Source organism: Heliconius melpomene, chromosome 19 (assembly GCF_056956725.1).
Source record: "Heliconius melpomene rosina isolate 202511_hmr_F chromosome 19, ASM5695672v1, whole genome shotgun sequence".
Classification (NCBI taxonomy): Eukaryota; Metazoa; Arthropoda; class Insecta; order Lepidoptera; family Nymphalidae; genus Heliconius; species Heliconius melpomene.
Window position 1 is genome coordinate 13544981 of NC_140407.1, and position 16755 is coordinate 13561735.

Below are 16755 nucleotides of genomic sequence, written 5' to 3' on the forward strand. Positions count from 1 at the left end.
ATATATTTTAATAAGTACTTGAAAAGATTAGTAGCACAGATTTAAAACTACGGTACCTACTAAAAAATCCTTGCTGTGTAAAACAATTGGAAAATCCTTATTGAAACTACGAAAATGCGGGTTGCATTAGGGTTTAATTAATTTTCCCATTATCTTAAATGCTTTGCAAACATACATTATATGAATAATTCAGTAGTAAAAGCGGGCGAAGCCGCAAGAGGGTCCCTAGTTTAACAATATAATTCAAACAATATTAATCTAAGCTATTTTTTAAAATGAAAAGTAAAAATAAAACAAAAAATGTATTTTATGACTTTATAATTTTCCAGATTCAACTAATTCTTTTAGTTTATATTTTTGTATTTTACCGGAACCCGTTTTAGGAAAGTCTTCGGCGACTTTAAGCAATCTTGGAATTTTAAACTTAGCAATCTTTCCATTGCAGTGTTTTGCTAAATTTTCCATAGTAAATGTTGTATTTTCTCGAACTCTAACAACAGCACATAATTCTTCTCCTAGTCTTTCATCTGCTACTCCAATAACCTAACAATTAAAATAAAAATATATTAAAATATATGTAATTATCTCTTCATAATAAGATTGTGCGATGTTATAGGTTCGATTCCCACTCAAAGGAATAAATGACTTTTAAAAATTTAAAATTTTTGTATTTTACCTAAATAGAGATTTAAGTTTTTTAATTAATTTAATTAATCTTATACCTGACTTTCAATAATACTGGGATGTGAGTTCAGTAAATCTTCAATTTCTTTAGGGGCGATGTTCTCTCCGCCGCGGACTATAATGTCTTTTATTCTGCCCACTATTGTTCCGTAGCCATCAGAAGATAATTTGAACTTATCTCTAAATAGAACAATAGTAACAATTATTATTAATTAACAAGCTGTAGGCAATGGATATTATGGCGATGTTACTAAGACGAGACCTTATATTCAACTCTGTTACTATATATTTAATTTGGTTATTTATACGCTACAAAACAATAGTGGAACATTATTTCACAATTGCATTTGTAGCGAATAAATTCAGGGCGCTGATTTAGCGTGTTTATAACGAATATAATAAGACTAGTGCAATACCCCTACAATACTCTCCCCCTTTGGGAAAAAAATGTGCAAGAATAAATATAAAATAATAAAATCAAATATTATGCCTATAAACTAAATTGATCCACAAGTTGTTTTCTTTGGCTCGGACCTCGTAACTCGATGCGGTGTTTTGCTGTCGTCGGCTGCTGCGTTTGCGCATTGTTTAAGTATTGTTGTCGTTCTGCTGATGGCGAATTTTTGTGTTCTTAGACTTTGTTTGCGATGAAGGCTGGCGTAAGTAGGTCAATGACCGTAATTATGTATCGATTGGTACTACGTACCGGTAGAGTGCGCACGAAAATTTTCAACCCGTTCGAATTCGGGGAATATATAAGTGACGAATTGTTGTCACGTGAGAGTTCCGCCTTTTGACACGATAGCTTCGTGTTGTCCACGTACTTGAGTATTCCATACCAGGTCAGAAATAGTGACTCGTTAACATTATTCTTATTGTTCTGAATCCTGGGTGCGTTGTGTCGTGTAATATACTTTATATTCTTTTTCGAAATATGCGCAGTATATACGGTGCACTTGTAGGGCTTCAGGTTGAGCCTTGGAAAGAAAATCGCAATTTACCATTCATTGTCGCCGTGGACGGCTTCGGGCTTCGACCATGCTTGGGATGCCTCGGTAATTATTGATGGCGGTGCGTGCGGAGAGGGTGCAGTCAGTGTCATGATTCTCTACTGACTGAGAAGTTTCCCTAGTTTCCTCGTTCTACCATAGTTGTATTTATTTAAGGGCGCTTAACCATTGATAATCGTAACTTCAGAGTGCCAGAATTAATTATCCTTTTCGGATGTAATAATCCTGTAATTCTGTCGACTAATCTGTTATCGCGCATATCTACTAATAAATTATTCCTTAGTTTTTTTAAAAATCGATGCCTTCGTAAAACTTGGTATTTTCCATTACTTCATCATTGCCTCGAAAATCTCAATGTATGGATATGGTGGTATATTGCCTCTTGAAATTCTAACCGGTGAGACCCGCTTGTGGGAAGCCGATTAGAATGTGCACTCACCAAATCTCTGAAGATTTGCGTCGGGCAGCCGTTGGGTTGAAGTCCGGTTTACGTGGTAATCAATGTAGCACCACGGGAGTTGTATGGATCATTGCCTCGGTCTCGTTGATAGCTTCGGGCTGAAGTCTAGCTGTTCGCCAATGTGGACTGTCACGTCAGGCTGCAGGTGGCAGGGTACCCCCCGTCGGAGTACCTTTCGTCGGGGTCACCAATGTGGGCTACTGGTATTACGGCGATGTTACTAAGACGAGACCTTATATTCAACTCTGTTATTATATATTTAATTTGGTTATTTATACGCTACAAAACAATAGTGGAACATTTTTTCACAATTGCATTTGTAGCGAATAAATTCAGGGCGCTGATTTAGCGTGTTTATAACGAATATAATAAGACTAGTGCAATACCCCTACAAAGCCATAAGTTTTATCAGCAAATAAAATAAGCAAAATTTGGTAATGTAAGATTAAATAGAAGTGTTTCATCCAAAAGATCTACTATGAGACATTTCAGCGTTTTCCATTCCTCTTCGGACACTGTATTATATATCTAAGCTGATTTCATTTATTCTAAAAACTAAATTGAAATATCTGACTCCAGCAGTATTATAGTTTTCAGCTTTTTACTGACTAAATTGAAACACTTCTTGTGGGCTGAAACAAAAAATTACTTAACTCTTTTTTTTCTTACCCAGTATATAGCCATCCGTCTTGTCCCACAGCCTTCTTTGTCTTTTCAGGATCGTCCCAGTATCGCAACATAATACCATAACCACGCACCAATAACTCACCGTCGGATCCAAAAGGTACCATTTCGCCGCTGTCGTCGACTACCTGAAGTGATTAATAGCAAAATTTTATTGTTAAAAATTATATTTTTTCATACGCTTCACGCTGTATCCAGAACGTAGAAAGGCAGACAAAGGGACCCTAGGAACCTAGTCTTAAAACATTCCGTTCTTCATTAGAACATTCCGCTTGTCTGGTGGCGGAACTCAACACCGCGTTTTGCAACGTTACCACAGAGAGGAATTAAAAAAATATTTAATGGAAATAAATAGATAATAGAAATAATATTTATTTTAATATACACATTAATAATATGTACATTGTACAAATATATTAATACGAGTTGTTACTTAAAAAATGTATAGCAAAACTTATTAAACTTTTAAAAACTTAGGTATAGGCTGATTATCACCTTTTTATAGAAGACATTGTGGCACAGGGGGACATCGCCTGGATGTAAACGATGATTGTGGATTACGTCACCAATCGGTGAAGTATTTCCATTTCCACATGCTCTGGGAGTGCGCAACGAGATGTCTCGAACTCTCGAAAGTGGTAAGTGAAGAACAGAGTGTCTTGACATTAGGTTCTCTAGGCTTAAGCAGCATGAAGTTAATAAATATATATATTATGCCTTACTTACCTTGACTTCAACATGGTCGGCGACATACCCAACTGTCTCAGCAACCATATCCACACTGTCGTCCGGCATTGTTTGGAACACGCAAGCTGTCGTCTCCGTGAGACCGTATAAAGCCTGAGGAATTATTATAGCAAAATTCAATAATAAATTAAAATTATTAATAAATTATTTATTATTTTTGAAAGCACTCGTAATTTATTTGGGTTTAGAGGTATCTGGTAGGGGCTTACAACCACGCTTCGTCTAATATTGTTTATTAGAAAATACAACAAAATTGATCTTTATAATTTAATGAAAGCTAGGTACTATTTTATGCATCTGATTGACCTAACAATTGCAAAATGGACCACCATTCTAATATCATATTCCTTGATACTAGTAGTGTTGGGTGTATACGCAGAGAAACTTTCTTTTTAATTTTATAACTCTAGAGCAAATAAAATTATTCGTATCTTAAACTAAATTGTTGTATATATCTTAAAATGGATAAGAATGATATTATATTAAATTTCATTTATATATAAAAATATACAAAAAGAATTACCCCAACTGACTCTACGTTCAGCCTTTCATTCATCTGACGAATGAGCTGGGGACTGCAAGGGGCGCCTGCTGCCATAGCCATGCGTAGACGCGTAGGCCGGTCATGGCTTATATTAGACAACATATCTACGTACATTGTAGGAGTACCCGTTATTATTGTGCATCTAGAACATAAATATACATTTATTATTTTTTTATAATTATTATGAACCGATGGTGTGCTCTTTAATGAAAAACGTATTTTTATATTATCCACATTATATTCCTATTAAATAAAATATAAACACTAATAAAAAAAACAACATGTTACTTTGAGAAAAAAATAAAGAAAATTTTCATGAAAATTGTCTTAATATTCTTGTCATGTAATAGATATAAATCAATATATGACTAACTTCTCAGAGGCGAGGGCGTGCAAGTTCGCTTTGACACTGTACATAGGTGCTGCGACAACTACAGTAGATCCGTGACGTAGCGCCGCGAAGAGTGTTGCAACGGAACCCAGAGCGTGAAACATTGGCGCCTGAAATAATATTTTTCATTTCAATATATTTTCTTTTTATATTACGTAAATAATCCAAATGAGAGCTAAAATTTTGTTTTAAGAGTTATTTTTTTTTTCATTACCGTTTATAAAAAATCGATAACGAATTTAGATAAAACAATACAAGAAACGTAAGCTAACACAAAATAACTGCTTTGTATTAGATAAAATAACGAAATTATATAATAAATGCTGCTTTACCTGTAAGCATACTATTTGGTGATCCTCTTGCATGCATAGCCTCTTGCCGGTGAAATAAGTGTTATTTACTAATCCAATGTGTGAATCCAAAGCGCCTTTTGGTTGTCCTGGAATTAAATAAAAACAAAGTAATATTTACAGTTGTATTTCTAAGCTGTCACGCGACGGTTGTAGGTTCGATCCCCACTCGAGGAAGTGAAATATTTATTTTAAGCTTATACGTTTATATTTCTATTTTTTCGCTCTGGTGTCGAGGCAAAGATCGGCGAGTTCTGCTATTCAAAACGCAATGCCTCCCGGATTCGGCCGAAAGTGGAGAACGGAGTGTCTTAACACTAGGTTCCCTCTACCCTGGGATCCGGCCGTTGAATCCTGCATATACCAGTTTTCTTAATTAAACCTATATTAATGAATAATACATGATTAGTAGAACAGATTACACCTGGGTTGCCTAGAAGAATCCTGCCGCAATCACCTTTAATTACATTTTTTCGTAACTCGTTTTTGGAGAAAATTGCACCAATACGTTTTTTATATGAATCGCACATCATTTGAAAGATAATCCCATAAGGAATTGGAAAATTAAGGGTTGCCAGCTCTCAGTCTGCCGCAAGTCTAGGGTTGCCTGGTTTAAACATGTCACTGAATGTTAATAATTTGCACTCATGTGTTTTTTTAATGAATTATATATCAAATTAAAGCTTATTTTTTTCTGAACACTATAAAACAGGGTTGCCTGGAAAATTCCTGCCGCAAACAGGGGTTGCCAGCGTTTGAAATATTTTATTCCGGTTCCGTTTGACTATGAGAATAGACGATGAAATGCGCGGCCTGCCTCATGTTTTAAAGTAAAATATTATATAATAGAAGGTCAATCTTAAAATCAATGTTTATTCTAATTGTTCACCTGTTAAATGATGATTTTAATCATATTAAGTACACGCAGAAAACTATTTAAAGATCATGGGGCAGAAGAAATCATCCTTATTTTTAAAGTAAAATAATGAATCTATAATATTGAGTCTTTGCAAAATCTATTTTCTAAATACTAATATTTATTTATTAATTTAAATTACCATTTTGAAACAATTAAATTATCTAGTTAAATAAATGTTTACAAATATTGATCTACTATAAACTATTAATATATATACATATACATCATGTTCCCTTAATATAATGAAGGGTGACCATTATTGCGGATATTTTTTTTATTAATTATATTGAAAAATACATTTCAATGAACTCTCTCTCTTCGTCCTCTACTTGTTTGATTTGACAAGGCTTGCCGCAATTTTTTTTTCTCACGCAATTTTTAATAATTTGCATAGGAAAGAAATATATATAATAGAATTATAATAAACAAAACTAAGTTAGCAAAATAAATTCGAAGAAAATCCGACAGTAATGCCGACTAATAAACGCTATTTACGGTTTATGACCAAGAGTCGGCAAATATCAATTAGTTGGCTATTTTTACTATAGATAAACATTTTGCGGCGCGATACAAAGCAAACCAAATGCAATAAAATTATTTTCGAAGATGTATTGTTTCTAAATGCAATGAAAGTGCAGATGGCCAAATGAGTTGTTTTTGAGCATATTACTTAGTTACTTACCTTTCGTTTTGGAGTAAAGACGTTTTTACTTGACAAAAATGAAGATGTGTTTTTTGTGCGGCAGGAGTGAAAATGTGATAGAATTTAACAAGGAATCTCTCCAAAAGTGTAAAATTATGTTATTGTTTCGCCAAAAAATGAATTTTAAATACAGTGACATTTTTTTAAATAGTGACACAATGCACAGTTATCATTTACAGTATTACAAAAAGTTCATTGTTTTAAAACAAAAATATAAAGAAGTATTTTTTAATTATTTTCTAATGCAAAACGTAAGTATACTTTAATATTTAATATTATATAGTTTAATAAAATGTAGACAATTGTGGCCGTGGGAGTTGCCTCAGTTTTGATTATACTAAGTTAGGGACGTTAGTGAGTGATTACGCTTTATTATAATTATAAGAACAATTCTTTCAGACCTAAATACCTTAAAAACTATCAGCATAGACGGAGAAGTTCTTGCTAGCGACATTTTTTATCTATATTTTTTAATAGTTTTTATTAGTTGAATAGTTTTCATTTACTTTGCAAAAACGTAAATATTCGTACCAAAAAGATGGGCGCCATAGTTCTTTCTACGGATACGGACGGCGTTGTCAAATCAAACAAGCAGAGGGCGAAGAGAGAGAGAGAGATTGTTTATTGAAATGTAATTTTCCACATTTTCTTAATTAATAAAAAAAATATCCACGATAATTGTCACCTCTCATTATATTAAGGAAACATGTTGTAATTAATACCTTATAGTAGATCGATATTTGTAAACATTTACTTAATTAGATAATTTAGTTGTTTTAAATAACCCTTTTATTTAACTAAATATTATTATTTATAAAATAAATTTTGCGAAGACTCAATATTATGGATTATTATTTTACTTGAAAAATAAGAATGATTTCATCTTTAAATAGTTTTCTGCATGTACTTAATATGATTAAAATCATCATTTAACAGTTGAACAATTAGAATAAACATTGATTTTAAGATTGACCTTCTATTATATAATATTTTACTTTAAAACATAAGGCAGACTGCGCATTTCATCGTCTATTCTCATAGTCAAACGGAACCGGAATAAAATATTTCAAACGCTGGCAACCCCTGTTTGCGGCAGGAATTTTCCAGGCAACCCTGTTTTATAGTGTTCAGAAAAAAATAAGCTTTAATTTGATATATAATTCATTAAAAAAACACATGAGTGCAAATTATTAACATTCAGTGACATGTTTAAACCAGGCAACCCTAGACTTGCGGCAGACTGAGAGCTGGCAACCCTTAATTTTCCAATTCCTTATGGGATTATCTTTCAAATGATGTGCGATTCATATAAAAAACGTATTGGTGCAATTTTCTCCAAAAACGAGTTACGAAAAAATGTAATTAAAGGTGATTGCGGCAGGATTCTTCCAGGCAACCCAGGTGTAATCTGTTCTACTAATCATGTATTATTCATTAATATAGGTTTAATTAAGAAAACTCGTATATGCAAGATTCAACGGCCGGATCCCAGTCTACTCTGCCTACCCTGCTGTCTGTTGCATACAGCGTGAAGCTGATTTGATTTTGATTATAGTTATAACTTCGCCAATGTCAATGTTTATGGAGAACAGAAAATTTAGTAGTATTGCGATATTAGATGGTTTGACTCATATTTGACACTTTTTTAAAAAAATCACGCACCCACCCGTTGTTCCTGATGTCATCAAAATACAAATTCCATCATTTGGTGTTATTTCTTTGCTATACTTGGATACATCGCTTTTGTTTTCATAATTATTGATAAGTGAATCTAAGGAAACAACTCCGCTGAAATAAATTAATAAATTAATTTTAATTATAATAATTATTAATTTAAATATAAATTACAAATCAAAGGTGGACCCCTCGTATATTCCCATGAAGTTAATTTGCATTCGTTGTGAACGAGATACAATTAAGAATTTTAATAATAAGATACTATATTATTTTTGAAAATAAGTAAATAAATATACATCTACTCACTTTAGCTTTTCTTTTCCAGTTGTTATAATATGTCGTAAGCTAGGACAATTTTTAGACTGCAACGATCCTTCCTTTGAAGTAGGTAACTCAGGTACTAGCTTATTCAATATTTCATAATAATCTCTATTTTTAATTTTTTCTCCAATTAATAATCCTTTCATTTGTAATTTGTTGACACAGTATTTCAATTCGCCTTTTTCGTACAGTGGATTGACAAAAACCTGGCAAGTAAATAAAATATTTAATTTAACTTATTTATAATAAGTTAAATCTAATTATTATTATATTTTTTAATTAAAAATTACTGTATAATATAATACGTTACCGATATTAGTCCAGCTCTGGCAGCTGCAAGTGCAGAAATGACCCAACCAGAGCAATTATGAGCCCAAATTCCTAATCTATCTCCTTTTTCATATCCATTTGCTCGGAGGGCGCATCCCAAAGAATCAGCCTGAAAATAGAATAAAAAAGGACTTAAAATAACTTCTCTTCTTAATGTTAATTTCTCAAGTAATAGTTAGTAACAGCAGCTTATAGTGTCAAAACGATCCTTTTGTTTTATGTTGTAAATATAGAAAATAATATTACTCAATATAAAGAAAATAAATGTATTTACTTACAACAATTAATAAATCTAAAGTAATATGATAAAATGTATAACAGAAAATACGTTCTTTTTGTTCTATTTTTTCCTTTATGTTTCATAACTATCTACGTATTATTTTTAATTCAATTATATTTAATTAATATTATAGTGTAGAAAAAGAATATGATTGTGGCTATCATAGCGCAGGAGTGCAAATATAAACGCGACAGTTGTGGGTTCACTTGAACTAATAAAATATTTAATATTTTAATTTCATCGTTCTGGCAACGAGAAAAAGCGCCAGTAAATCATGAAAGGTCCGCCAATCAAAAATTCGGCAGAAAGTGAGGAATGGAAATGTCTTAATGGGAAACGGGTTGTCTTAATACTAAATACGTTGTAGTATGTGGGAAATTAAATAAATATACATAGTAACTTAATAAAAATCAATATAAATAGAATATTTATGACTATTACAAAAAAATATATTTACGTAACAATAACATTATAATAACACTAGCGGACGCGCGCAGCTTCGCCCGCTTATTTGCACCCTTAGGGGTGAATTAAAATAAACCACGAAACATGTGTTCAATGAAATATTTTTAAGACTCTAAATTTCAAATTTTATAAAAATCGGTGCCGATTTAACTTTTTTTCCATACAAACTTTCAACCCCTATTTTACCCCTTTAGGGTTAAAATTTTTCAAAATCCCTTCTTAGTGGATGTCCAGATTAAGAAAGTAAACATCTGTCCAAATTTCACGTTTCTTCCTTGAGCGGTTACGGCTGTACGTGCGTCTTACCTCAGTCAGTGAGGACAAGTCCTTTTATATATATAGATTAGAAATTAATAATTGTAGAATAATCAATTATTTCTAATTACCTAATATTTTTTCTATATTTGTTAATAATAAAACATATTACGTTGTTAACTCAAAATAACACCCAATGCCACAGTATGTCATAATCCAGAAGCCCACAAATCCAATCAACTCTTATTTTATTTTATTATAGAAAGGGAATCCAGTGTTAAGACACTCCGTTCCCCTCTTCCTGACGAATTCTGCAGGCGTTGCGTGTTGAGTAGCAGAACTCAACGCCGCGATTTGCCTCGACACCAGAGCGAAGAAATGGAATTATAAACGTAAATAAATATTTCACTTCCTCGAGTGGGAATCGAAGCCACAACCGTCGTGTTACAGTCACACCCTTGTGATACCCCATATCTCCTACAAAGGTAATGTGTAAGAGTATGACAGATAGCGTCGTAGGGTTAAAAGTACGAGTAGGTACATCGTAAAATAGCTATCTTATCATACATATTTTATTATTTTCGTATAAACAATGTAAATATCATGTTGTTGTAAAAAGGCCCTTTGTTTTTGTTTATTATCGAATTAAATATTACGGATTAGGTATTGTCAATAATATTTATTACATTTATTATACTTATCTATTTTATATATTTCCCTATTTTTTTTAATGTGATATAGTTGAACATAAATTGTTTTATTTTTATTTATGTTTTTACGTTTACAAATGTTATATTTTTTTAGATAAAGAGACTGAAACTCAGCAAATCTGGTAACCGCTGGTGAATTGAAAGAAATGCTGTGGAAAATTTTATTGATAATTTTCTGAAGAAGTAGTATAATTGCAAATATTTATTTGTTATGAATAGTATGTGAAAATATAGAATTCATCTATTGTGTAATCCCATTTTTGTGGACATAGCGAAAACCTTTTATTTTTTAATAAATCTTATTTTTAGAGAGAGTTTGGAGATTCCACATAATGTTTGTTTTTTCATTTAAAAATATTTTTTATCAATTTGACTAATCAGTTTTTATTATTTACTATCTTTTATTAAGACTACACTATTAAATATTATCAAGTTTTATACTCTACAATCATAAAAATATCTTGCCACCTTATTCTTCACACATACTAGGTAGGTATAATAATTTAACCAATTATTTGAAGCTATATGATTTAGGACGCCAGGCGAAAGGTTGTGGGTTCGATTCCATCTCGAGGAAATTAAATATTTAATAATTTCAAAACGCGGGGTTAAGCGAGACACAGTACCTGAACCATATTGAAGAACGGAAGTGTCTTAATGGGAACAGAATGTCTTAACGCTAGGTTCACAGGTACCCTATTATATGTTTTTTTATTTACGATTTCCGAGTTTTAATATTTTTTCAATGTCTCTTACAAATTTGTTGTCCTTTTCTTTTGAATAATACTATTATAATATAATGAACGAAGCTTCAAGCTTTTTGTCATGATGAGGTAGAAAATTGAAGAAAAATAAAATACTAGTAAAAGAATTTATAATTGTGGATTGTTCCCACTCGTTTTAGTTTTGCCACTATCTAGAGCGACTATCCATCCTGTTCGATATGAAGAATTGCTTTTATGATCAGCAAAATAAATGAAAACTATTTAACAATAAAAACTTAATAAATACTGGGGAACGGAGTGTCTTAACGCGAGGTTCCCTCTGCCTACCCTGCTGTGTGCGGGATACAGCGTGAAGCAGATTAAATATGTGTAAAAAAGGTCAATCTGTCTAAAATCACGGTCAATTATAAAAAATATTCAATAGATGATATTACTCACTAAAATAACGTTAATAAAGTAAAGCTCTATCACCACAAATATTCCTAACATATGGTAATTATGAAGCCAGGGTAATCTTTTAAGCGCTGTGCACATTATCGTTATAAATCATTTAAGAACCAGAAGTAGTGATTAATAAAAGTTAGAAACTACTAGGATAACTTCTATTATCAAATACAATGAACCATGATCCAAGGGTTCTAATACGGTTTTGAATAACAAATATAGCAATTTTCCAGGAAACTTAATATATAAGTAAGTAGTAAGCTGTTTTAATATAAAAAATAACGTATAAATAATCTCACCTTCCTCAATAGTTCTTCATAAGTAAGGGTGACATCTTCATGTATGGATCTGATGGCTACCCTATCTGGGTATTTATGTACAGTTTCAGCTATGACGTCTCCAAAAGTGGCAGTAGTCAATGGTTCACTTCCCGGATTACGCAAATAACTACCGTGGTCAATTTGTAACGCTCGAAATAATCTACAATTAAAATATTTAATTATTTATGTATTTTATTTAAATAAATATTCTATAAGTATAAGTTTTTAATTTATGTTTATTGAAATAATAGTTTGGAATATGCAGTGTATGCGAAAATTAACCGTCGGCATTGTCTGTAATTTAATCGTTGTCATAAAATATGTACATAGAAAATGATTTTGTTAAGTAGTCATAAAATAAATAATAAGAAAAAAAAACGGAAAATTTATAGATATTTCCTTGACAAAATCAATACAGTACATACAGCCCGAAAACTTAAGATTGTCAGTTTTTATAAGCTGTACTTCCCGTTGACCCACAATCACGTATATATACACGAGTATATATTTTGTAAACATTAGTACGCCTAAATAAAAAGGGGGCAATATCCAACGTGACTAACAGTGTAAATACGAATGGGTAAACAATTTATTTATTTTTTTAAATTATAATTTTCTATAAATTCCACTTACTTGACATTTTTGGGATATGTTAAAGCTTTAGTCAAAGACACAGCACATTTACTAAACATTTTCACTAAAAGCACCAAACTCCACTGACAAGCGCTAAACACTGAATGAATTATAATCTTTTATTTCATTGTTTAACAAACTATTGTTATCAATAACGAGAGGGTCATACCGTCATAGTATTAGATAATTAACTTTGCAAAATATAATTATCTTATTTAATATATATAAATCATATAATAAGAATTAATTACTTTATTATTTTTTAATAGCATTTAAGATGTTAAAAGACTAATTAATTCGTTACAAACATATTTTTTGTTACTAAAATACATAAATTATAATTATGAAATACTCGCGGCTTCGCCCGCTTGAACTACACGACTATTTATTCATTACAATTAATTATTTCGTGTTCTAATATTTGAACCCTTACGTCCTATACACAAAGCCCATGCAAAATTTAGAACTCCTAGCACTTGTAGTTTCTGAGATTTCGTGATAAGTGAATGAGATACCTTTCGATACATAGATTACTAGACATACCTATTGTCGTAAAATATTGAACGATGGTCGAGTTAAATTACTCAGGCGAGAAAAAGGCTTTTTAAAAATTATTTATTTAATTTTATAAACAACCTTTCTGTTTTAAAGCAAGTTGAAGACAGAGAATCTTTATTAAAATTTTATATAATTCAAAACAGTTAAATCAGCAAAATACTAAAACACTATTGTTCGGTTCCGCGAGGTGCAAGTGCGGCGTCATCGGAATGTATCCTTATGCTTATGTAACTCCTCCCTCCTTAAGATGGAAGCTGGTCCTGCAGGTTCCTGAAGCGTCCTCGCTGCTGGTTTCCTCCGGGACTCTGGGAAAATGCTCGTAGATTTTCCAAAAATAACATTTATTATAGTAGTATATAATAATCATAGATAAGCTTGAACCAGCCAGGATAATACTCTATTTCTTTATTTTCTCCTCTTCTTCTAGGGTTTGGATATTATATGCAAGTTGATGTATATAATCGAGAGGTATATATTCTAAATCCTTCTTTTAGGTAAGAGTACCCTTTGTTACCAAGTATAAGGGTTGGAAATAAGGAATAACTAGGTTATATTTATCATTAGAAATGGAAGGAATTTCTAGGATGGAAATTAGGAAATGTTCTGTACTATATGCTTTCATCATAATAGACACTTTGATTTATTTATTTGAATAGGTTTAATGTTTACAAAATTAAAAACTACATATATTTTTTTATGAATTAATAAATGTCCTTATTATAATTATAATTATTAGTATCGAATTACTATCGAAACTAAACCATTTATAATACTATGTCTAACTCTAGGAATATGAATAATATCTTTTTTTTTTGTTTTTTATAAGTAAATCTAACTTATATTCTATTTTATTTCTATAAACCTTATATATCCTTTAAGATGAAGTATTTTCGCATACAACAAAATAAGTTCTTTAAAATAATTATATATTATTATATATAGTATTTATTTGTATGTAAAATTATTATATATAATATTTTTCTGTATATAGAACTATTATATATAATATTTATTCGTTAGTAAGTAAGTAAAAGCAAGGTTAAACATATCATTTTGTATAATAGTTTTTCTTTAATTAATAAAATGTAAATAATATAATATAATAAAATTCCATTATGTATGGGATCTAGGGTTATTTTGGCTCTTGTGTGGAACACGAGGGACCTGATGAGGCCTTCGTAGCAATTTATAACGAACTCTATTAGAGTTAGAGTTAGGATGATTTTTTATAATCTCCGTTCTATTGTAAGGGTGCAAATTAATTATTTTATACGGACCTTTGAAATCTGGTATGGCTTCATCTCTGAGCGTCGTCTTAGCTACTTGCTCATAGACTGTTTCACCTACCTTATGTGGTCTTCTTATGTATTTCCTTAAAGATGATACTATTTTCTTCTCAGTAGTATTTACTTTGGTACATACGTCCTTTATCAATGATCTAGTTACTCTATTATCAACTCTGTACTTCGAACTGGGTGTTATTTTAGGGTTATATTTCGAACTGGGCGTTATTTTAGGGTTAAACTGCCTAACTTGTCTGTCATTATCGTTACATTTAATTAGTAAGCCTTTATTTTTGTTATCTGTTTGGGAATGGTTAGTGGACACTAAGCTATTAGGAACAATAGTACTGATACTCGTACTGTCAGTCTCTGATGTGAGAATCTTATGTCTGTCATTGTCAGGCTCTATGTTGTTATCGTTATTATTACTAGATACAAGGGGTACCTGCGCTACGTTTTCACTAGTTTGTGCACTTAAGTCTTGGGATATACTGTCAATTATATTGTCGACTTTATTATTATTAGAATTTACGGTTGATAATGATTCTACATTTTTGTGAGATATTCCATTCATAGGAAAGGCGTCGGCTTTTATATTTTGTTTGCCTTTTTTATATATAACATTATATGGTCGTAACTTAAATGTACCTATGTTACATATGGTTCGTCCTTCTGAATTGGTATTAATGACTTTAGTTATAAATTTTCCATTTTTAACATTAATAATAGCAGCAGGGGATGTTAATCCCTTAGACCAAATATAGTCGTCGTAGATATAAAATCCGTCAGTATAGTTTGTTTTTAACGTGATAAGTTTTTCACACTTTGGTTCTATTTTTATAAGTTTCTTATTATAGTCGAAATAAATAGGTATGTCGGCTGTCGCTGTATGTAGTATTTTATTTTTCAAATTAATATTGCTAGATAATGATTTTAATAAATCTAGACCTATAAGTCCTTTGTATTTAGGGTCGAAATCAAAAATAAGGAATTTATGAAGAATATCGCTATTAAAGATTGGGGGTAAGGGTAAATTTACTACATGACTATGCTGTGTTGTCGCATGAGCTGTTTTTATTTCAAATGGTTCATATTCTACACAATTTTGAAAAATAGAATTAAGTATAACTTCTGGTGAGATAAGGGATCTCGAAGCTCCTGTGTCAATTAAAAACTTACCTTTAAATTCGGGAATTACTATGTAGGGTAAATGATCTTTATCCTGATTATTTATTTTTACTATCTCTTTACGTCTGGGTCTATGCCTAACGTAAAATCCTGCTGGTTACTTATTTCGTCATTAACTGGTTCATAAGTATCCTGCTCGTCTGGTATATGTATATTATCATAATAATACTCACCTGGGGTGTAGTGTTGGGAATACTCATTGAGTTGTTGCTCCTGTGGCTCGTCTGTGTAGAAGAGTTCCTCCACTGCGAACTGCGGCTTCTCTGGTTTATTTGTTGACCTCATAGTTACATCTGATATTTTTTGGGGTGGATTTATTTGCTGGTGAGGGATGTTACCTCTATGATTAATAAAAGGTCTATAATTACCTGAGGGTTGTCGGTTTTTCCATGGTAGCATTGACTGAACCCATTGTTGACGTTGTTCTGGTGTCCAGTTATTTTGTCTAGGGGTAAAATTTGAATTTACGTGCATAGGTGGATTATTTAATCTAGATTGTGAATTTGAAAATGGAATAAAGTTTCTATGATTTTCTTTAACCTTACTTTGGGGGTTTGACATATTAAAATTATTATCAAATCTATTGTATGTGAGCTTAGCTTCTTCTTGCCTAGCTTGTACAATTGCTAGTTCTAATGTGGTAGGCCTGGCTAGACGCACACCTATTGAAATTTGAAAGTCTAATTGGTTCGTATATTGCTCTATAACCATGTTTTCATAATATTCTTTGTTACTATGTTTACCTACGGACAAAAGGGTGTCAAGTATGTCTCGAAGGCGTTTCCCAAAAGTTTCCGCGTCTTCATTTTTATTACGTAGCGTTCGAGTTAGCTCTTGCATTAGTTGGATTTCGTTCCTAGGTTCACCTAATCTTCTAATCAAAGCGCGTTTAATCGCGTCCCACGAGTCTAGAGACTCTTCGTATGCTATTGCATCTATTGCGGCTCCACTGAGTCTACTTTTTATCAAACACACAATAGCGGGGTGGTGTTTCGCTGCGCCCTCTATTAATTTCAATATATTATCTACTTCTCTAATATAAAAATTCAACGTTTTTGAATTACCATCGTAACG

General features: G+C 31.7%; 2 protein-coding genes across 2 annotated transcripts; both read right to left on the reverse strand.

Moving 5' to 3' along the window:
- Positions 1 to 301: 301 nt before the first annotated feature.
- Acsf2 (Acyl-CoA synthetase family member 2) lies at positions 302 to 12810 on the reverse strand. The gene is made up of 12 exons (XM_085203652.1): positions 12653 to 12810; positions 11999 to 12179; positions 8801 to 8929; positions 8476 to 8696; positions 8159 to 8280; positions 4853 to 4959; positions 4503 to 4630; positions 4109 to 4271; positions 3565 to 3678; positions 2824 to 2966; positions 723 to 864; positions 302 to 543 (listed from the first exon to the last, which is right to left on the reverse strand). The coding sequence occupies exons 1-12, from the start codon at positions 12709 to 12711 to the stop codon at positions 316 to 318; spliced, it is 1737 nt and encodes a 578-aa protein (XP_085059778.1). The 5' UTR covers positions 12712 to 12810; the 3' UTR covers positions 302 to 315.
- A 147-nt stretch (positions 12811 to 12957) lies between these two features.
- LOC146528915 (uncharacterized) lies at positions 12958 to 15067 on the reverse strand. Its single transcript, XM_085203664.1, has 2 exons — positions 14558 to 15067; positions 12958 to 13515 (listed from the first exon to the last, which is right to left on the reverse strand). Exons 1-2 carry the CDS (start codon positions 15065 to 15067, stop codon positions 13453 to 13455), a joined length of 573 nt encoding a protein of 190 aa, XP_085059790.1. The 3' UTR covers positions 12958 to 13452.
- Between the last annotated feature and the right edge of the window lie 1688 nt (positions 15068 to 16755).

Excerpts from the sequence above, each read along its gene's own strand:
- Acsf2 (XM_085203652.1), bottom strand. The coding sequence starts at position 12,711 with ATGTTTAGTAAATGTGCTGTGTCTTTGACTAAAGCTTTAACATATCCC. Across the intron at positions 2,967-3,564 it reads CCGACCATGTTGAAGTCAAG|GTAGTCGACGACAGCGGCGA; the intron begins GTAAGTAAGGCA and ends TAATCACTTCAG. Across the intron at positions 865-2,823 it reads GACGGATGGCTATATACTGG|AGATAAGTTCAAATTATCTT; the intron begins GTAAGAAAAAAA and ends TGTTCTATTTAG.
- LOC146528915 (XM_085203664.1), bottom strand. The coding sequence starts at position 15,067 with ATGAATGGAATATCTCACAAAAATGTAGAATCATTATCAACCGTAAAT. Across the intron at positions 13,516-14,557 it reads ACATAAGAAGACCACATAAG|AGTCCCGGAGGAAACCAGCA; the intron begins GTAGGTGAAACA and ends GCATTTTCCCAG.